This window comes from Panthera pardus, unplaced genomic scaffold (genome assembly GCF_024362965.1).
Source record: "Panthera pardus isolate Hobbes unplaced genomic scaffold, ASM2436296v1 HiC_scaffold_17, whole genome shotgun sequence".
NCBI classification, from domain to species: Eukaryota; Metazoa; Chordata; class Mammalia; order Carnivora; family Felidae; genus Panthera; species Panthera pardus.
This window is the reverse complement of record NW_026526732.1, coordinates 46416455-46438609: the sequence shown is the minus strand read 5'-3', so window position 1 is coordinate 46438609 and position 22155 is coordinate 46416455. Positions and strand designations below refer to the sequence as shown.

Below are 22155 nucleotides of genomic sequence, written 5' to 3'. Positions count from 1 at the left end.
TTTACCCGAGAGAAATGAAAACATATTTACACAAAAACCTGTACATGAATATTTATAACATTTATTCATAATTGTACTAAATTAGAAACAACCTAAATGTCCTTCAACTAATGAATCGAGCAACTGTGATATACGCATGCAATTGAATACTACTCAACAATAAGGAATGAATTATTGATATATGCCAACAATATGGATCTCATAGATACACTATGCTAAATGAAAGAAGCCAATTCAAGACTATACACTGTTTTTATTCCACTTACTGTGAAATTCAGGAAAAGTCAGAACTGTGGAGATAGAGAACAAGTCAGTGATTGCCAGGTATTAAGGGTGGAAGAGGGGCTAATTGGAGCAGCATGAGGAAGTTTTTTATTTTTTATTAAAAAAAATGTTTTTTAATGTCTATTTACTTCTTGGGGGGGGGAGGGGCAGAGAGAGAAGGAGACACAGAATCTGAAGCAGGCTCCAGGCTCTGAGCTGTCAGCACAGAGCCTGACCTGGGGCTCAAACCCACGAACCGAACTGTGAGATCATGACCAGAGCCAAAGTTGGATGCTCAACTGACTGAGCCACCCAGACACCCCAGCATGACAAAGTTTTTTAGGGGTCATGGAGCTGTTTGTATCTTGATTGTGATGGTTTTATGCTGTGCATTTGTCAAATTCATAGAACTTTATACCAAAGGAGTGCTTGTTTTACTGTATGTAACTTTAAAAAGAAAAGTTTATTGTTTTCATCTCAAAAACAAGCTAGCAATCAAACAAAACCATCCCTCTGATACTCCATCTGTATTCCCTGTCTTGGCTTATTTTGTCATTGTACTGAAATAGCTCAAGCTAAAAACCATAGGGTTTCCTAAACTCCTTTTTCTTATTCACCTCATATTTCTTATATTTATTTGGTCTCTTATTCTTTTTGAATCAATTTCTGCAATGTTTCTAGAATCAACAGTCTTCTACATTTCCAGTGTAACTATTAATTTAGTTCTGGTCTTCATCATCAAAGTTCAAAACAATCTTCTCTTTAATTTCTTTAATTCTGTTCCTTAGGATCAAATCCAAATTTCTCAACCTCGTTGCAGGAACCATAGGTGTTCTTAGTTACATTTCTAGCTTTATCTCCTGCCTTTTCTCCCATGAATTTAATTTAGGCACACTTAATTTCTTACTGTTTTGTGATTATGCCAGTTTTCTGCAAGAACTGTGCCTTTGCATGTATTCCCTCTGCTTGAAATGCTTGTTCCTTCCCTTTCCCTTTTCATCCTCTTTCCTGGCAAATTCTTGCTCTTCCTTTAAGATAACTGTGAAGATTTTCAGAGCTCCCTGAGGCACAGTTAGCTGCTAGGTCTTCTGGGCTTTCACGGGATTCAATGCATATGTTTCAGCTACTCTACTAATTACAGTATAATTTGCTACTTCATTAGTCTGTCTTTGACATCAGAGATAGCAGATAAATGCCAACCTTCTTTTTCTTCTGTTTACTTCATAGTGTTAATTGATCACAATATTCTCTTTGGTTTCTGAAAGTAAAATTATTATTTTAAATGTAACATGTTACATAAAATACTGTAAGTGCATTTGTAAGAAAATGTTTATATAAATGTTAATGTTTTTAAATACATTTATAATAAAACTACTTAAAAATATATAAGTATTTCAGCATTTAAAGAGAACTAATTATACCATAGTACTGCAAACTAGTATTGCAGTCATGACTGAAGTCATGACCCATGCAGCCTTAGTTTTTGTTTTTTTTTTTTTAATTTTTTTTAACATTTTATTTTATTTTCGGGGGGAGACAGAGCATGAACAGGGGAGAGGCAGAGCCACCGACTGAGCCACCAGGCACCCCCAGTCTTAGTTCTGAAGGCAGCACTTTAAGTAAATAAAAGAAGCCAGACCCCCAAAAATATTTGACCTGTGCTTATTGAAGCCTAATACCATGTTCCCTTGAAAATAAGGTATTTCATTCTGGCCATTTCTTGATCTTGTTGGGAGCATAACTTAGGAGGTTTTTTTTTTTTCCAATTCTTTTTTTTTTTAAATGTTATTTTGGAGCCGCCTGGGTGGTTCAGTTGGTTAAGGATCCAACTGTGGCTCAAGTTACGATCTTACGGTTCATGGGTTCGAGCCCCACGTCTGGCTCTCCGCTGACAGCTGAGAGCCTAGAACCTGCTTTGGATTCTGTGTTTCCCTCTCTCTCTGCTCCTCCCCTGCTTGTGCATGCACACACTCTCACTCTCAAAAATAAATAAACATTAAAAAATAAAAAGTTTTTTTAAAAAAATTATTATTATTTACTTATTTTGAGAGAGAGAGGGAGAGAGAGAAAGAGAGAGAGAGAATTCCAACCAGGCTTTGCCCTTCAGCGCAGAGCTTGATGTGGGGCTCCATCTCACAAACCATGACATCATGAGCTGAGCCAAAATCAAGAGTCAACTGCTTAACCGACTGAGCCACTCAGGCACCCCTAGAAGTTTTTTACCCAACTATTTCATGATTGATAATTTCCTGGCTGACAGTGAATATAAGACGTTTCCTACTTCAGAAAGGTTAAAACAGCAGGCTTTGGGGAGTGCGTCTTAAAACCAGTGAAGTTAGGGTAATGACTTTATCTGTGTTTAGACCAAAATCTATTATTTGTTTGATAGTTTAGTCCTTAAAATATTTGGTCCTTTTGCCCCAATTTTGTTATGGGAATGAGGGAATGTATTCTTTGTACATGATCTTTAGAATGGATTTTGTAATTCTATTTAAGCAGTAAGCATGAACTTAGTTTTCCTAGAGTAAACATTTCATGTTGTTTTGAGAGTTACAAGTATCTGTTTCTTCTCTCCTAACCTTAAGATGCCATGGCTAGTCCAGGGAAAGATAACTATAGAATGAAAAGTTATAAGAACAAAGCCCTAAACCCCCAAGAGATGCGCAGACGAAGAGAAGAAGAAGGAATACAGCTTCGAAAACAAAAAAGGGAAGAACAGGTAGGTGTTTCAAAATATTTAATTCTGTTTATCACAAAACTGTATAGATTTTAGAAGTTGCGTTATTATTGCTTATTTTTAGATAATTTTAAATGAAAAAGTGTTTTAGGAAATTGAATATAAGTCTATCCTTTAATTTGTTAGACTCCAGGAGTAATTCATGAATCAGAAACCTGTACTATTTTTAATCATTGAGAGGAACAGCTTTTCTGTTCTATTGATAAAACTTTTCTGTTAATTATATTTTATCCCAGTGCTAAGGATTTTTTACCCTTAAGCCTGTTTAGATCACTTCTGTTTGTCATTGTAAAATTCTTCCCCAAAAAATATTGTATTCATTTGTTGCTTTGTGGTTTTCACAGTTCTTGCTTTTAAGTTAATTGTAGTCATCTTCCTATGCTGATCATACTGTTCCTTCTGCAGTCTCATCAGCCAGCTAGATCTCTAAGACTTCTCTGTTCTGAACTTTGTATATGTGACATAAGGAATAGAAACATCATTAGAAAGAGTGCCTCTCAATGCTTTTCATTCCAAGTTATACTTAAGTTTAGAAATATTTATAAGTAATTAAGAGGGTATAGTCTTCACATGCGTAAATTAAAACTAATGTGCAGAAAGGGCTAGCAATGAAGAAAGTAGAGAAAGACCCTGTTTTATAAATATGATTTGTCATCTCCCTATCTGTATTATCTAGCACAGTCCTAACTATATTATAGTAGGAACTCAAAAAAAAAATTAAAAAAATCTGTTGAGTGAATGATTAGAAAGAACTATACTGGCTGAAGAAGAGTGGTAATTATTTAGCTATCAAAAAGAATATGATACCAGAAATTTTCCTCTCTATTTTGATGTAGGAAATGTATCTATGCATCCTACTCAGTGACTTCTCTATGCTTTATTTCTCTTATCTTTTTTTTCTTTATTATTTTTTTCACTTCTGAAATAATAAGGATAGGGCCATCTTTCCTGAGAGTTGTTCTCTATTCCTTATTAATCTGATATACTAAGTGTGTTAATATGCCACATTATTTTTCTTAGGTAACTAATTTGCTTTTTTATTAAGATTTCTTGGAAAAAATTTTGAAAAATTTTTAGACATCTCATACACTAGTGTGAGCATATGTGCTTTTACAAGTACTATAAAACATAAATGTGTACTGCACTGAAGGGACCCGCCATTGGTAAAAGATCTGAAATTAAGAATGACTGACAGCAATCTGCAGAATAGAGGCTAACCTAGCTTGGAAAGTTTAACTTCTCAAAGATTATTAAGGTCTTCATGGCATAGTGATTGAGAAACACCTAAAATATTTGGAATTTTAAGTGATAAGATTATTAGTTTGTTTTGTACACTTAAATGAAAAATATAATTCTATGGGAATTCAGTGTTTTATGTATAAAGTGTTTGTTCTTTATTACAGCTGTTCAAACGCAGAAATGTCTCTTTGCCCAGAAATGATGAATCTATGCTAGAAAGTCCAATCCAGGATCCAGATATCAGTTCCACTGTACCTATTCCAGAGGTAGATATTACAAAAATATATTTCAGATTCTACTTCAATAATATTTTGGAGGTAGTGGATACAGCAAATATTATTCATATAAAATATTTAAATGATAAATTATATTTTCTGTGTTTTAGGAAGAAGTTATCACCACAGATATGGTTCAGATGATTTTTTCTAATAACGCTGATCAACAGCTTACAGCAACACAGAAATTTAGAAAGCTGCTTTCTAAAGGCAAGAATTATTATTTTACGAATTGATTTTTAATAAGCAATTTAATTTAGTACATTTATCTTATAAAACCAGAAAATTTAATCATTTAATAAAAGAAGGCTATGGGTCGTTACTTTTTCTAGATCAACATGATAAAATAAGCTTTAAAATTTGCTAATGCTAATGGATAATGAACTGAACTAGTAATGACACGATTTAAAATTGATGTCACTTTTTTTTTCCCTCCAAATTTGTATTTAAATTCTAGTTAGTTAACATATAGTGTATATTGGTTGCAGAAGTAGAATTTAGTAATTCATTGCTTACATATAACCTCCAGTGCTCATCATACCAAGTGCGCTCCTTAACCCATCACCCATTTCAGTATGCTTATTTGATATTACAAGATTCTGCACTAGAGTTTTATTTATTGGATTTTTTTTTTAAGGCACTCTTCTTTGTCTGTACGTCTTAATTTTTCTTTAAAATGTACTTTTAAATAAGATATATTTTTGGAGGGGGTCCCTGGATGGCTCAGTCGAGTAAGCGTCCAACTCTTGATTTTGGCTCATGTCATGATCTCACAGTTAGTGAGTTTAAGCCCTATGTCAGGCTACACAGTGATAGCACAGAGCCTGCTTGGGATTCTCTCTCTCTCCTTCTCTGCCTTCCCCTCCCCTGCTTGCGCACACGCACGCTGTCTCTTTCTCTCTCAAAATAAAAAACTTTTTAAAAAATATCTATTTTTTTTAATAAAGTTAATTAATTAATTTTTTTTTTTTTAAGTAGGCACCACACCCAGCATGGCGCTTGAACTCACTCAAAACCTGGAGCTCAAGAGTCTTATGCTATACTGACTGATAAATAAGGAACACTAACCGAGAAGTTGCTTGGGAACCATAAGAATATACTTTTTGTTGAAACCAAGGGAGAAGAAAGACTTTTTGGTACTTAGATTGCCAATTGCTAAAATATCTTGGTTTTATTTTTGCGTATCTTTGTTTGAAAATTTCCTAGAGATTTTGTGGTTCTCAAAAGTCCTCTGCATTTCATGAAAATTTATGAAGAATACTAATAGTTCAGTAGCATTTCTGTAAATAATGGATTATACTCTGACAAAATGGAACATAACTTGACTGGAAAGCATTAGCAATGGTTGACAGGGAAGGGGACATCCCTGGAAAGTGGAGTATGCTTATGAAGAATTAGAGGGAACATTATCTTTCAGTTGGTGTTTCGAATGTTAGACTGAAATACTCCATGTTGCGAAGGTGACCTTTGAAATAGCCTTCAACTTACAAAATTAAATATTTGTATAGGAAATATTTTAGGATTTGTCTTACTGTGGTCAATGTAAAAGAATTTGCAGTAAACATTGCAATTAGGAGAACATTTGTTTACTTCAATTACATATACCTGAGGCTTTTAAACTTGGTCAGTGAAACCTAGGAAAGTTATTTTGTGTGTCCTGTTAATTGACACCGGGACCAGATTATTGTCTTTTTGTGTCATGTAATAACTTAATTCTTTTTAATTTTTAGAACCTAATCCACCAATTGATCAGGTTATACAGAAACCAGGAGTTGTACAGAGATTTGTGAAATTTCTTGAAAGAAATGAAAATTGTACTTTACAAGTGAGTTCTAAAGTTTTCTTTCTTAATTCTTTCCAGAAATAACATGTGATTAAAGTTTCTAGTGAAAGTAAGTTCTACAGTACTGAATATATTTAAGCATTCAGGAATAAAGGGAGAGGTGGTGCCACCTGTCTGGCCCTGGTCATGTTTGCAATGCTGGTTTCTCCTAGGAACGTTTGTTCTGTTAAACAATTTTGGGAAAAGTATATAAAGTCATTCTTAATTTAATAAAAATTTTGTAGCTGTCAACCTTTAATAAATTTTTTGTTTTAGAAAACCTCAAAATATTAATGGGTAAATTTTTTTGACCCTTAGCTAATTAGGGTTGTAACATTTTAGTATAAGCTCTTTTACCTCTTAAAATATTTTTATGTGATTAAGTTTTTTTTTTGAAAAAAAAAACCCAAAAAACTAATCAATATAATTTACTGATTATAAAAAGTTAGGTTTGTCCAAAAGAGCATTGCTTCTGTCAGAATACCTGACTCTTTAATACTAAACATTAGTTTTGTGAATTATAATTTCAGATGTGTTCATTTATTGTTCATGATTTTATACATTTTCATTATATTTTTTTCAGTTCTTATTTTTCCAGATTGAGTCTTTTTTTTTAATGTTTTTATTATTTATTTTTGAGAGAGAGAGCAGGGGAGGGGCAGAAAGGACGACAGAGGATCTGAAATGGGCTCTGAGCTGTCAGCACAGAGCCTGCTGTGGGGCACAAACTCACAAACCTTGAGATTATGACCTGAGCCTAAGTTGGACGCTCAACCGACTGAGCTACCCAGGCGCCCCAGATTGAGTCCTTTTTCAAAATTAAGAGTTTTTATTTATGAAATCTGATTAATTTTACTAGTTGTAAATCAGTCTTCCAGGTTGTTCAGCTAAGTCTTTACTCTCCCTCTTTCCTTTCTTTTTGACATTTCTTTGGTGCTCTCACTTATTCTACTTCTATTTTTCCTTAGTTTGAAGCTGCATGGGCATTAACTAATATAGCATCTGGAACTTTTCTGCATACCAAGGTAGTGATTGAAACTGGAGCTGTTCCAATTTTTATCAAACTTCTTAATTCAGAACATGAAGATGTGCAAGAACAGGTATATGTTTCTAATATGAATGGTTATGTTTACTAGATTTTCATGTTTTCTTGAGAGTTGCATGTGCATTTCATTTCTTAAAACACAGTAATTTCTATTTGGTGTCAAATTAGAATGAAAGTAGAATGCACTGTCTCAGGCATAATCCTGGGTTCTCTGTATGATCTCAACTATCAAAAATTACTATTCCCATGTATAACAGAGCATACTGAGACCCAGAAAGTTAGTAATTTACCCAAAGTCACAGTGAATGGCTGAACCAAGTTTTAAACCTGGGCTGGTCTGACTCCTCATTCTTTGCTTGTCCATAGATTATTTTTTTGTTGTTGTTGTTGTTTTTAAATATCACATTATTTTTAATAGAACTGTTTTAAAATAAACATAAATAAATTCTCATAGTTGTTGTAAGAGGTAAATTTTAATCACATATGATTTGTACCAACAAAAGAAAATAAAATGTGGTATTTTTGTTTTGAACTGTTTTTATGGCAGATTTATCTGTTGTCCATTCATCTGTTTAGTTTTATGTATACAGTATATGGGGTTTTTCCCCCCACATAGCATTGATATTAGGAGCCTTTTCTAATGACATTAATTATTCTTCCAAGAAGATTTATTGATTACTCATTATCTAGTCAGATATATTACCATAATTTGTTATCTATCCCTCAGTTATATTATACATCGTGTTATTTCTAGCTTATTAATGTTACTGATATGTGAGGAACATTATATATCAATCTTTATCTGTCTCTTGATTATTTCATTAGGAAAAATGACTTAATTATGGTAAAAGAAAAAATTTTAAGTTCTTATTACATATTTCAAAGTTGACCTCCAAAAAAGTTATATGTATTGATTTCCCCACCAATAGGATATCAATTCCACAGGGTGAAAAATATCATTAATTTAAAAGAGTTTTCTTAAGGTAGCTATATATGGCTTACTTGGTTAAAGCACCTATCTCATAAAAGATCTTTCTTTTTTTTTTTTTGAGTTTATTTTATTTATTTTCAGAGTGAGACAGATGGGGAGGGTTAGAGGGAGAGGGAGAGAGAGAGAATCCCAAGCAGGCTCTGCAATGCCAACACAGAGCCCCAATGCAGGGGTTGAACTCATGAGCCATGAGATCATGACCTGAGCCAAGATCAAGAGTTGGACACTTAACCGATTGAGCCACCCAGTGCCCCTTATAGAAGGTTTTTCTTAAAAAAAATAGAAAATAGGGGCGCCTGGGTGGCTCAGTCGGTTAAGCATCCGACTTCGGCTCAGGTCATGATCTCGCGGTCCATGAGTTCGAGCCCCGTGTCGGGCTCTGTGCTGACCGCTCAGAGCCTGGAGCCTGTTTCAGATTCTGTGTCTCCCTCCCTCTCTGACCCTCCCCCGTTCATGCAGTCTCTGTCTCAAAAATAAATAAACGTTAAAAAAAAAATTAAAAAAAAATAGAAAATAAACTTAGGTCTAGAGTTGATGTTAAAAATATTAACTCATGTTTTAAATGTTAAAACTTTGTCAATTGAAAAACGTGACTTGTCTACTTGTGTACTTACTTGAAAAATTTGATTAAGAATATAATGAAATGATGATTTGTATTTGTAGAATTTATCATTTAATTGAAGTTTAATAAGTGAATCTTTATTTCCAATTATTTAAAAAAATTATGATGAATCTGGACTAATTCTAAACTTATTTTCAAAGATCAATCCCAAGCCAATTCTGATATTAGCTTTACCTCACTTTTCTGTGTTTTGTGTCTCCTTCCCTTTTTTTACAAATCAGTCCCTTCCCAGTGAGTGGATTCCTTGGCATAAGAGCAAACCTCTAGTATAAGTAATTAAATAATTCACTAAATTAATATATCTTATCTGAATCCATGTAGATTCGGAGTAGACAGTCTCTTTGTTGAACAGAATAAACATTTCACTAGTATGTAATGAAAAAATTGTTTAATGCCCAATCCTTGAGTTTGACTAAAAATATTAGTAAATGGCACTTTTAAACTTTTCTTACTGTCCATCTAGAATGTTTTGTTTTTTTAAACATCTTGGAAGCTATTACTTTGTTCATTCTGTACTAAAATCTTATTTGTAAGAGAAAGCATCTTATTTAAGATATTGTTGTAACAGGATATCTCTTTCTCATTTTTCTAAGGCTGTTTGGGCACTTGGCAATATTGCTGGTGACAATGCCGAATGCAGAGATTTTGTTTTGAATTGTGAAATACTTCCACCTCTTTTAGAGTAAGTACTTTATCACAAATGAATACTAGTTTTGGGAAAAAAATTATATTCTGCAGTATATTTCTGTATACACAATTGCATTCTTCAGTGATGCTTTTAAATTTGGCTTCTGTTTAGCTGTACCAAGAGTAATAGCTTGAAAGTAGATTAAAAATGTTTCTACTTTTATCGTATCCATCTTTATTTTTTCTTAAGCAATACTTAACAGTGTTCATTGTGTGCTTGATGCTTACTGTGCTGAAATAATTCTATAAAATGAGGATATAAGTAGTTGCACTACAGTAAAAATTTAAGTTTTGCTAAAGCATGGAATCTTTAGTGCATGAACAGATGATGTATTTAGGATATCAGGTTTTTATATTTGATTTTGAAATGTTCAGAGAACAAAGATCATAAGAGGTTTTTCTTTCAGAGTTAGAATTTTACTTAAACGATTTATCTAGTGGTTTCTTTTTCAAATACATTACACGTTTTTTTTAAAAAGGAATTATTCTAAATCCTTTACAGAAATTTCATGAAATTATTTGAAAGTTAAATTCCTTTATTCATCTTGGCTACCTTTCACTAAAAAGATCTTTTTTTAGGCTAATTGCCACTGGCAAGTAGTGAAAAAGAAAAAAACTAGTTGAGATGGTTGAAAGGAAAAATTTTGTCATTTCTGTGCTATTAGTCATTCTCTCCAAGCTGAAAAATTGAATAGGAAGAATAAACTTTAGATACTAGTTTGCAAAAGATATTTTATTCTTTTAGAGAGGGTAACTTTCCATGAATAGAGTGATTTCTCAGCATTTCACTCAATAACATCGAATATTTAGTATGTGCAGGCCACTGAACCACTTGCTATGTCATTAACTTTGGGCTTGTTCAAAGTTAATGTTCCAAAGTGTTGGAGAATTTAGCTGTGCTATAAAATAAAATACTGATTTAGAGTTCAATATCAGAGTTATTTTGAATTTCATACTGTTAAAAGTATCTCTTAAATTTTCAATTTGAGATTTTTCTGGCCTGATTATAGGGTTTGTAGATTGAGCACTTTGTTTCTTTTTACTTTTGCTGTCTCATTTTCTTATTTGTTAGTATTTCAAGTTGGTAATGGTTTATGAAATAATATGTAAGCATTTCTTAATTCTGATTCCTTTAAATGTTTAAGGAAATTTTAATCATGACCAAAGAAACAAAACAAAACAAAAAAATAAAGCTCTAAAGGAGAACAAAAGCACCCAGCTAAATAGTTATAAACATAATAAATTTCAGAAAAAGAATAGGCTTAAAAAGTAAGTTTCAGTTTCATTAAAAAATTGAGAAAGATAGTGAAAAAGAAATTATGTCAACTTAGCTACCAGATGCATACACTTTAGTTGGGCAAAAGGATGAAAGTTATTAGCTTAAAAAAGATCATGGATTATCTGTTGTTCACATTGAAGTTCACATTTTAGTTGATAAGTAAATGTAAAACTTCTGTTAATGGTTTTATCAATTGTGTTTGAGTTTTAATTTGTTTTACTTTACTTCATTTGATATCAGTAAATATAACTTTTCAGTAAACATAAACCTCTCGGTAAATGTAAACTTCTTACTACTATAGACTTCATATACTGACACATTTGTTGTTTTAATTTAGTTCAACTTTAATTTATATAATAACCCCATTAATATAGTTAAAGAAGAGTAGTATACAACAGAGCTTGGACAACTGCAGTCCTCAGGCCAAATCCGGCCTGCTTCCTGTTTTGTAAATTAAATTTTATTGTAACATAGTCATTCCCATTTGCTTACTTAATATCTATGGTTGCTTTCATGCTACGTCAGCACAGTTGAATAGTTACTACACAGAAAGGTGTGCAAAGCCTAAAGTATTTATTTAAAAAGTTTCTCAATCCCTGATATAAAATGTCAATATAATTATTTTATTTCTAAATGTGTTACGATTTTAGGAGGTTTCAAAGACTGTAGGAAGACATGTAGAACAGATTTTGTTTTTATGTATGATAAAAGATAATATAACAAAATTTACCATTTTGACTGTTTTAAAATATACAGCTCACTGGCATTAAGCAGTGTTTTGTACCTATCACAATTATTTAGTTCCAGAACTTTTAACACCCCAAGCAGAAACTGCATGACCCATTAAGCTGTCATATCCTATTTCCTCACAGCCTCAGCTCTGGGAAATCACTAATCCACTGTTTCTGTGGATTTGGCTATTCTGGATATTTCATAAAAATGGAATCATATGTTGTGTGACCTTTTGTATCTGGCTTCTTTCACTTAGCATATGTTTTCAAGGTTCATCCATATTATAGCATGTATCAGTACTTCATTATTTTTGTGGCTGAATAATCTTCTATTGTATTTTGTTCCCTTATTCATCAGTTGATGGTCATTTGGGGTTTTTCCCCCCCCATCTTTTGATTATATAGTATTCCTATGAACATTCATTCTTTTTAGGTATATACCTATGAATAGAATTGCTGGGTTGTATGGTAATTCTATCTTTAACTGTTTAAGAATCACCAAACTGTTTTCCATAGCAGCAGTACCATTTTACATTCCCACCAGCAATGTATGAGAGTTTCAGGTTTTCCATATTCTCATCAGCGCTTGTTATCTGTTATTCTGATTCTGATTTAAGGCTGTAAGACGGTATCTCATTTTGCTTTGATTTGCATTGAACATCTTTTCATAGGTTTGTTGGCCATATGTATATTTTCTTTGGAGAATGTTTATTAAGTCTTTTGAGTATTTTTTTAAATTTAGTTATTTGTCTTGTTGTTGTGTTACAAGAATTCTTCATAGGGGTGCCTGGGTGGTTCAGTCAGTTGTGTCCAACTTAGGCTTAGGTCATGATATCACGGTTCATGAGTTCAAGTCCCGCATTAGGCTCTGTGATGACAGCTCAGAGCCTGGAGCCTGCTTCAGATTCTGTGTCTCCCTCTCTCCCTGCCCCTCCCCTGCTCGCGCTCTGTCTCTCTCTCTCAAAAATAAATAAACATTAAAAAAAAAGATTTCTTCGTATATTCTGAATAGATTCTTATCAGGTAAATGATTTACAGTTTGTTTTGTTTTGTTTTGTTTTGCGTTCTCTGGGTTGTCTTTACTCTCTTGATAGTGTCCATCGATTCACAAAAGTTTTTTAAATTGATGAAATCCAATGTATCTGTTTTTTCCTTTTGTTGCTTATGCATTTGGTGTCGTATGTAAGAAACCATTGCCAAATTTAAGGTTGTGAATATTTGCCATTATGTTCTCTTCTAAGAATCTTACGGTCTTAGCTCTTATATTTACATCTTTGATCCATTTTGAGTTATTTTTTTTTTTTATATGATGTGAGTTGCATTTGGGCACTCACTTATCCCAGCATGATTTGTTGAACAAAATATTCTTTCCCCATTGAACAGTCTTGACACCTTTGTTGTAAATGAGTTGACTATACATGTGTGGGTTCATTTCTAGAGTCTTAATTCTGTTCCATTGATATATACATCTATCCTTATGCCAGTGCCATATTGTTTTGATTTCAGTACCTTTGTGGTAGATTTTGAAACGAGAACACGTGAGTCCTTCAATTTTCTTTTTTTGGTTAAGGTTGTTTTAGCTATAGAGGGTTCCTTGCAATTCCATATGAATCTGTTTTCAGGGTACAGAACTGATTAAATTTATTCCTTAGTATTTTATTATTTTTTTGATGGTGTTTAGGTGAAATTTGTTCCTGGATTTCTTTTTTGACTTGTTCATTGGTAGTGCTTTGTGATCTAACATAAAGTATATCCTGAGGAATGTTTAATGTGCACTTGAGAAGAATATATATTCTGTTGTTACTGAGTTGAATGTTGTATAGGTGTCTTTTATATTTAGTTGGTTTATAGTCTTGTTGAAGTTCCCTGTTTTTTTGCTGATCATCTATCTAGGTGTTCTATCCATTACTGAAAACAGTGTATTGAAGTTTCTAACTATGATTGTTCAACTGTGTATTTCTTCCTTCAGGTGTAACCATTTTTGCTTTGTATACTTTGCTGTGTTGTTAGGTTTTATAAGTTTTAAGTGTTATATCTTCATTATGGATTGATTTTTTTTTATCAATATATAGTATTCGTGTTTGTCTCTTAAAATAACTTTTTTTTAAGTTTATTTATTTTAAGAGAGAGAGTGAGCGAGCAGGGGGAGGGGCAGAGAGAAAGAGAGAATCCCAAGCAGGCCCCACATTGTCAGTGCAGAGCCAGACTTGGGGCTCGAACCCATGAACCATAGGATCATGACCTGAGCTGAAATCAAGAGTCAGTGGCTTAACCAACTGAGCCACCCAGGCACCCCACCTTAAAATAACTTTTAACTTGAAGTCTGTTTATCTGATACTAGTATAATTAGTATTTATCTGATTCCATCCTTCACTTTCAGCCTCTTTGTGCCTTTAAATCTAAAGTGAGTATCTTGTAAAGTTTATTATAGATGGCTTATAGATTGTTGCTTGTTTATTTTTGGGTTTTTTAAAAATGTATTCTGCCAGTCACTGCCTTCTAATTGAAGGCTTTAATCCATTTGTAATCAGCATAAATACTGACAAGGAAGGACTTCTGCCATTTTATTGTGTTCTGTATGTTTTATATCTTTTTTGCTTCTCAGTTCCTTATTGCCTTCTTTTGTGTTTGATTTTTTGTGGTAAGATATGGTATTGATTCCTTTCTCATCTCCTTTTCTGTATATTTTCTAGTTATTTTCTTAATGATTAATCCAGGGAGTACAGTTAACATCTTAAACTTACAATAACCTTGTTTAAATTAATACCAATTTAATCTCAATCTTATGAAAAAACTTTGCTCCTGTATATTACTGTCCTACCTCCTTTAAGTTGCTATTGTCAAAAATAACATTGTACATTGTATGCCAGTTAACATCGACTTATAATTATTACTTTATTTATTTTTTAAATCCTATAGAAAAAAAAGAAAAATTACAAATCAAAACTACTAGCTTTTATATTAACCTATATACTTATTTTTAGCAGTGTTCTTTTTTTTTCTTCTGGTTTTGAGTTACTGTTTACTGTGCTTTCAGTTTTAGTTACTTTTGTAAAGCAAATCTACTAGTGATGAATTTTCTCAGCTTTTGTTGTGCAGGGAATCTTTTACTCTCTCTTTGATTATTTTGAAGGATAGTTTTACATGATATAGAATTCCTGCAGGATACAGAATTCTTGGTTGACAGCTTTTTTTTTTTTTTTTTTCAGCAGATTAAATATAAATCTCATTGCCTTCTGTCTTCCATGGATTTTGATGAGAATTTAGCTGCTGGTCTTAATGAGGAGTTCCTAGTTAGACAAAACAAAGTCAAGCCCCCTGCATCAGTCCTGCAGGCAGCACCCACACAGATCAAAACAGACAGACACAATTTCTCGGAAACACGTCTCTTTAGCTCTATTTTTAGAACCAGGAACTCACAGTGGGAGCTCTAGCTTTCTTCTTCAAGACTGTTGCCAGGGAGTGCCTGGGTGGCTCAGTTGGCTCAGCTGAAGCCTCTGACTTCAGCTCAGGTCATGATCTGTCGGTTTGTGGGTTTGAGCCCCACCTCAGGCTCTGTGCTGACAGCTTGCTCAGAGCCTGGAGGCTGCTCCGGATTCTGTCTCCCTTTCTCTCTGCCCCTCCCCTGCTCAACTCTGTCTCTGTCTCTCTCAAAAATAAATAAACATTAAAAAAAAATGTAAAAAAGACTGCTGCCAGAGTGGGGAGGGAGTTGGGCAAGGGTAAATTATGCTGTTTAAAGCCCACCACATTTTAGCCCTTTCCTATTTAAAAGTTTTCTTTGTAAACTTTTGACTGTTTTCAAGAGTTCTTTTTTTTTAAATATGAAATTAATTGACAAATTGGTTTCCATACAACACCCAGTGCTCATCCCAACAGGTGCCCTCCTCAATGCCCATCACCCACTTTCCCCTCCCTCCCACCCCCCATCAACCCTCAGTTTATTCTCAGCTTTTAAGAGTCTCTTATGGTTTGCCTCCCTCCCTCTCTTTTTTTTTCCCTTCCCCTCCCCCATGGTCTTCTGTTAAGTTTCTCAGGATCCACATAAGAGTGAAAACATACGGTATCTGTCTTTCTCTGTATGACTTATTTCACCTAGCATCACACTCTCCAGTTCCATCCACGTTGCTACAAAAGGCCAGATTTCATTCTTTCTCATTGCCAAGTAGTATTCCATTATATATGTAAACCACAGTTTCTTTATCCATTCATCAGTTGATGGACATTTAGGCTCTTTCCATAATTTGGCTATTGTGGAGAGTGCTGCTATAAACATTGGGGTACAAGTGCCCCTATGCATCAGCACTCCTGTAAATTCCTAGCAGTATCCCTTGGGTAAATTCCTAGCAGTCATAAGATAGATCTATTTTTAATTTTTGATGAACATCCACACTTTCCAGAGTGGCTGCACCAATTTGCATTCCCACCAACAGTGCAAGAGGGTTCCTGTTTCTCCACATCCTCTCTAGCATCTATAGTCTCCTGATTTGTTCATTTTGGCCACTCTGACTGGCGTGAGGTGATATCTCAGTATGGTTTTGATTTGTATTTCCCTGATGAGGAGTGACGTTGAGCATTTTTTCATGTGCCTGTTGGCCATCTGGATGTTTTCTTTAGAGAAGTGTCTATTCATGTCTTCTGCCCATTTCTTCACTGGATTATTTGTTTTTCGGGTATGGAGTTTGGTGAGCTCTTTATAGATTTTTGGATACTAGCCCTTTGTCTGATATGTCATTTGCAAATATCTTTTCCCATTCTGTCGGTTGCCTTTTAGTTTTGTTGATTTTTTCCTTTGCAGTGCAGAAGCTTTTTATCTTCACGAGGTCCCAATAGTTCATTTTTGCTTTTAATTCCCTTGCCTTTGGAGATGTGTCAAGTAAGAAATTGCTGCGGCTGAGGTCAAAGAGGTTTTTTCCTGCTTTCTCCTCTAGGGTTTTGATGGTTTCCTGTCTCACATTCAGGTCCTTCATCCATTTTGAGTTTATTTTTGTGAATGGTGTAAGAAAGTGGTCTAGTTTCATTCGTGTGCATGTTGCTGTCCAGTTTTCCCAGCACCATTTGTTAAAGAGACTGTCTTTTTTCCATTGGATATTCTTTCCTGCTTTGTTAAACATTAGTTTGCCATACATTTGTGGGTCCAATTCTGGAGCCTCTACTCTATTCCATTGGTCTATGTGTCTGTTTTTGTGCCAGTACCATGCTATCTTGATGATTACAGCTTTGTAGTAGAGGCTAAAGTCTGGGATTGTGATGCTTTGGTTTTCTTCAAAATTACTTTGGCTATTTGGGGCCTTTTGTGGTTCCATACAAATTTTAGGATTGCTTGTTCTAGCTTCGAGAAGAATGCTGGTGCAATTTTGATTAGGATTGCATTGAATGTGTAGATAGCTTTGGGTAGTATTGACATTTTGACAACATTTATTCTTCCAATCCATGAACATGGAATGTTTTTCCCATTTCTTTATATCTTCTTCAATTTCTTTCATAAGCTTTCTATAGTTTTCAGCATACAGATCTTGTACATCTTTGGTTAGGTTTATTCCTAGGTATTTTATGCTTCTTGGTGCAATTGTGAATGGGATCAGTTTCTTTATTTGTCTTTCTGTTGCTTCATTATTAGTGTATAAGAATGCAACTGATTTCTGTACATTAATTTTGTATCCTGCGACTTTGCTGAATTCATGTATCAGTTCTAGCAGACTTTTGGTGGAATCTGTCAGGTTTTCCACATATAGTATCATGTCACCTGCAAAAAGTGAAAGCTTGACTTCATCTTTGCCAATTTTGATGCCTTTGATTTCCTTTTGTTGTCTGATTGCTGATGCTAGAACTTCCAACACTATGTTAAACAACAGCAGTGAGAGTGGACATCCCTGTCGTGTTCCTGATCTCAGCGGGAAAGCTCTCAGTTTTTCCCCATTGAGGATGGTATTAGCTGTGGGCTTTTCATAAATGGCTTTTATGATGTTTAAATGTGTTCCTTCTATCCTGAGTTTCTCGAGGGTTTTTATTAAGAAAGGATGCTGAATGTTGTCAAAAGCTTTTCTGCCTCGATTGACAGGATCATATGGTTCTTATCTTATTAATGTGATGTATCACGTTGATTGATTTACGAATGTGGAACCAGCCCTGCAGCCCAGGAATGATCCCACTTGATCATGGTGAATAATTTTATGTGCTGTTGAATTCAATTTGCTAGTATCTTGTTGAGAATTTTTGCATCCATATTCATCAGGGATATTGGCTTATAGTTCTCTTTTTTTTTCTGGGTCTCTGTCTGGTTTGGGAATCAAAGTAATGCTGGCTTCATAGAATGAGTCTGGAAGTTTTCCTTCCCTTTCTATTTTTTGGAACAGTTTGAGAAGGATAGGTGTTATCTCTGCTTTAAATGTCTGGTAGAATTCCCCAGGGAAGCCATCTGGTCCTGGACTCTTATTTGTTGGGAGATTTTTAATAACTGATTCAATTTCCTCACTGGTTATGGGTCTATTCAAATTTTCTATTTCTTCCCGTTTGAGTTTTGGAAGTTTGTGAGTGCTTAGGAATTTGTCAATTTCTTCCAGTTTGTCCAGTTTGTTGGCATATAATTTTTCATAGTATTCCCTGATAATTGCTTGTATTTCTGAGGGATTGGTTGTAATAATTCCATTTTCATTCATGATTTTATCTATTTGGGTCATCTCCCTTTTCTTTTTGAGAAGCCTGGCTAGAGGTTTATCAATTTTGTTTTTTTTTTTTAAAAAAAACAACTCTTGGTTTCATTGATCTGCTCTACAGTTTTTTTAGATTCTATATTGTTTATTTCTGCTCTGATCTTTATTATTTCTCTTCTGTGCTGGGTTTGGAGTGTCTTTGCTGTTTTGCTTCTATTTCCTAACAGCACACGCTGTTAGATTTTGTATTTGGGATTTCTTTTTTTTTTTTTTTTTTAATGTTTATTTTGAGAGAGAGTGCTGCAAATGGGGGAGGGGCAGAGAGGGAGAGAGAATCCCAAGCAGGCTCAGCACTGCAATGCCCACTAGGGGTTAGGCTCCATCTCACTGATTGTGAGATCATGACCTGAGCTGAAACTCCAAGAATTGGATGCTTAAGTGACTTAGCTGCCCAGGTGCCCCTGTCTTCAAGAGTTCTGATAAAGTTGATTCTGACAAAGTTTGCAGATTTTTTTGTTGTTGTTTATATATTTTTTTCTAGTGGGGGACAAGCTGCAAAAGTTACCTTCTCTACCATTTTTGCTGATGTCACTACAGAATAGAGGTTTTTTTTTTTTTAAACCTAGTTTCTGTATAGCTGTGGCAGGTTGCAGATCAAATATACTGAGAGACAATCTATTCAGAACAAAACATCTCTTCTCAGTAGCTGATCTGCATTTGATTTGACCCTGTGTACATACCTTGCTTCCTAAAAGTATAATGTATTATTTTCATGGTAAAAAAAAAAGTAATCCAATACTCTTTTTAAAGTATATAGAAATGAGTCAGTTTTCCATGACACCCTTTATTTTGACATGTTTTATGTCTTGTAAAAATCTATTCAGATCATAGATTCCAATTTTTAAAAATAAAGTGGTGATATATATTTTTATTTCTGGGGATATAATTATTTTTAAAATTCCCCTTTCCTAGTTTACCACTTGGGTTTGACTACCTTATGAAATATATTGCGAATTTTTATACTTTATGATACAAAATAGCTAAAGAGAAAAAATGAATGTAAAGTGACAATTTTCTTTTTTCTTTTCTTTTTTTTCTTTCTTTCTTTCTTTGTTTCTTTCTTTTTTTTTTTTTTTTTTTTTTTTGGCAGGTTATTAACAAATTCAAACAGACTAACAACAACCAGAAATGCTGTATGGGCCCTCTCAAATTTATGTAGAGGGAAAAACCCTCCTCCAAACTTTAGTAAGGTATGAATAAAATATACAAATTAAGGAATCTATCTATGTAAATGTTTAAATCTCCTTATAATAGATTTTTAGAGATTGAAGGAAACATTATGCCTTTTTTTGGTAATTATTTTCTTTATTGACCAGACAATATTGAGATATACAGTGGAAAAGAAGTTTCCCTTCTGCTCTTACTTTACCTCATTGATTGCCCCTCAGCAACCATTGTCACTTTGTTGTTTATGTACGTTAATGTTGACTTTAGAAATCCACTAGTCTAGTCCTTTTCATTTATAGGAAATTGAAGCCCCTAAAAAGGTAAAGGTAATTCATCCAGGTCTACTCTTAGTTGTAAAATCTGAAAAGTAATTAGTCCATGGTGGCTTCTGCTTTCCCAGTGTACTTTTTATCTGTTTAGAATATCTTTTTCCCCATCTCCTCATATTCTGCTAAAAGAGTAGATTATTATTAATAAATTCCCAGTCTAGTTCTATTGTCTTACCAATAAGATGCTGTTAAAAAAATAGAATGTAGGTAAATTTCTGGGCTATCATTATACTTCTTCTGAATTCAGTATTAATTAAAGAGGAACAAGAGCTCAAAATCTGGTGTGGATTTAGTGATAACGTTTCTGGGGGCAAAAAATAATAAATTCCTTATTCAAAAATATGCATGAATTAGTATGCCTTCTCATTTATGCTTTAACCATTCCAGTTTTGAAAATGGATGATTTGGCCACATTTCATGTGAACTGCCAACACGACTTTAAAATCTCATTGGTACCATGATTCTGTTGATCTTTCTCCACACCCCATAGCATGTTATGGGTTCAATCATAGTTCATAAAATTCTTATACTACCATCTATGCTTATTCTATTCCATGTTTGTTGACAAGTGCATAATATGACTAAAGAGCTAGTTTAAAGCATTGTAAAGTATGCTAAAAGGAGGAACAAAATTATTATTTTAATCAGAAATTTGGTTTAATAGATCTATATCTTAGAAAAGTTTTGCATAAGTTGTACCACAGCTCCTCGAGGAAGCATATTATAAAACAATGTTGCAACAATGGCCTTATTCAGTATAAAAGGATTTTTTATAATTTTCACTTTAATAGTGAAAGAAGAAATGAGTATTTGGACTGTGTATAATACAAGGAAAAGAATATTATGTGGTACACAAGTACCCCTCAAACAGCCTTAGAAAAAAACCTATATAAAAAAGCTGATTATTTGGCATGATCATTATAGAATTGGAAGGAAAGAAAATGTTCATATTTTATCTAAGGAGATGATAAGGGTCCATTCAACTGATGGTGGTGAATCTTTCACCAGCTATTTATATGTTTAGACTTGAATGTAGAATTTGCTTGCTAATTATATTTATGGTTTTAGCAATCATTGTAATCTATTTTACCTCTTAAAAATGCTACTTTAATTGAGATTTTACTCCGTGAACTTTGGTTTATGCATTGCTTTTCATTTTAAATTTCTTTCTTTAAAATACATTCCTTTTAAGTGTTTGGGGTTTTGTTGCCTTCCTCTGCTTTTAAAATAGTGTGGATCTGTATGTGTATATTTTTAAATAATAATTATGTGATAGTTGTAAATATATAATTAGTTTAAAATGCCATGTTTGATTTTTCCTTTTTCCCTATTAGTAACAGTATTGGATTATTTTTTTAAATATATATTTATTTATTTTTGAGAGAGAGAAGGAAAGACAGTGCACAAATGGGATAGGGGCAGAGAGGGAGAGACAGAATCCCAAGTGGCTCAAACTCATGAACCATGAGATCATGACCTGAGCTTAAATCAAGAGTCAGCTGCTTAACCTACTGAGCCATCCAGGTGCCCCTTAAAATATATTTTATATGTATATATATGTGTATGTGCATATTTCCCATTTCATCTTATAATGTATTCAAAAAAACCTGTATTCAGGAGTTGAGATTTAATAAAATTAGTAGTTTTAACTGTTTTAACAAGTTAATTCTTAAATGAAACTGGGTTTCTCTCCCCTTCTAAGTATGTGGAGGTAAAAAATTCAAAGATCAGTGGTACACTTTGGTACTACTGCCTTGATTTTTTTTTTTTTTAACGTTTTTATTTATTTTTGAGACAGAGAGAGAGAGACAGAGCATGAACGGGGGAGGAGCAGAGAGAGATGGAGACACAGAATCAGAAGCAGGCTCCAGGCTCTGAGCCATCAGCCCAGATCCTGATGCGGGGCTCGAACTCACGGACCGCGAGATTGCGAGATCGTGACCTGAGCTGAAGTCGGACGCTCAACCGACTGAGCCACCCCGGCGCCCCACTACTGCCTTGATTTATACTGAAGTACTGATAGTTTTACCCACCATTGCTTTTGTAGCTTTAGTACAAATGTCAACAAAGTGAAAAAGACCCATTATGTGTTAGAATAATTATGAAAATGGTTTTGGCATTAAAGAGCCCCCTGAAAGTTTCAGGAATCCTCCAGGGGTCCATGGACCACACTTTGAGAACCATTGGCCTACAACTTAATGCTCAGTATCTGCTTAATATGTACCTAATTCCCTTTTCTTCCTTAACTGCTTGC

The 22155-nt window shown here is 33.9% G+C and overlaps 1 protein-coding gene across 2 annotated transcripts in view; it reads left to right on the top strand.

Annotated features, from left to right (window-relative positions):
• The window catches only part of KPNA5 (karyopherin subunit alpha 5), a 43054-nt gene that overhangs the window by 3088 nt on the left and 17811 nt on the right, over nucleotides 1-22155 (top strand). For both annotated transcript variants that reach the window (XM_019418173.2, XM_053904543.1), the window contains exons 2-8: nucleotides 2850-2983; nucleotides 4405-4506; nucleotides 4626-4725; nucleotides 6246-6340; nucleotides 7306-7437; nucleotides 9589-9677; nucleotides 19496-19595. In XM_019418173.2, coding sequence (XP_019273718.1) covers nucleotides 2850-2983; nucleotides 4405-4506; nucleotides 4626-4725; nucleotides 6246-6340; nucleotides 7306-7437; nucleotides 9589-9677; nucleotides 19496-19595 — 752 coding nt within the window. The remainder of the gene's footprint in view (nucleotides 1-2849; nucleotides 2984-4404; nucleotides 4507-4625; nucleotides 4726-6245; nucleotides 6341-7305; nucleotides 7438-9588; nucleotides 9678-19495; nucleotides 19596-22155) is intronic.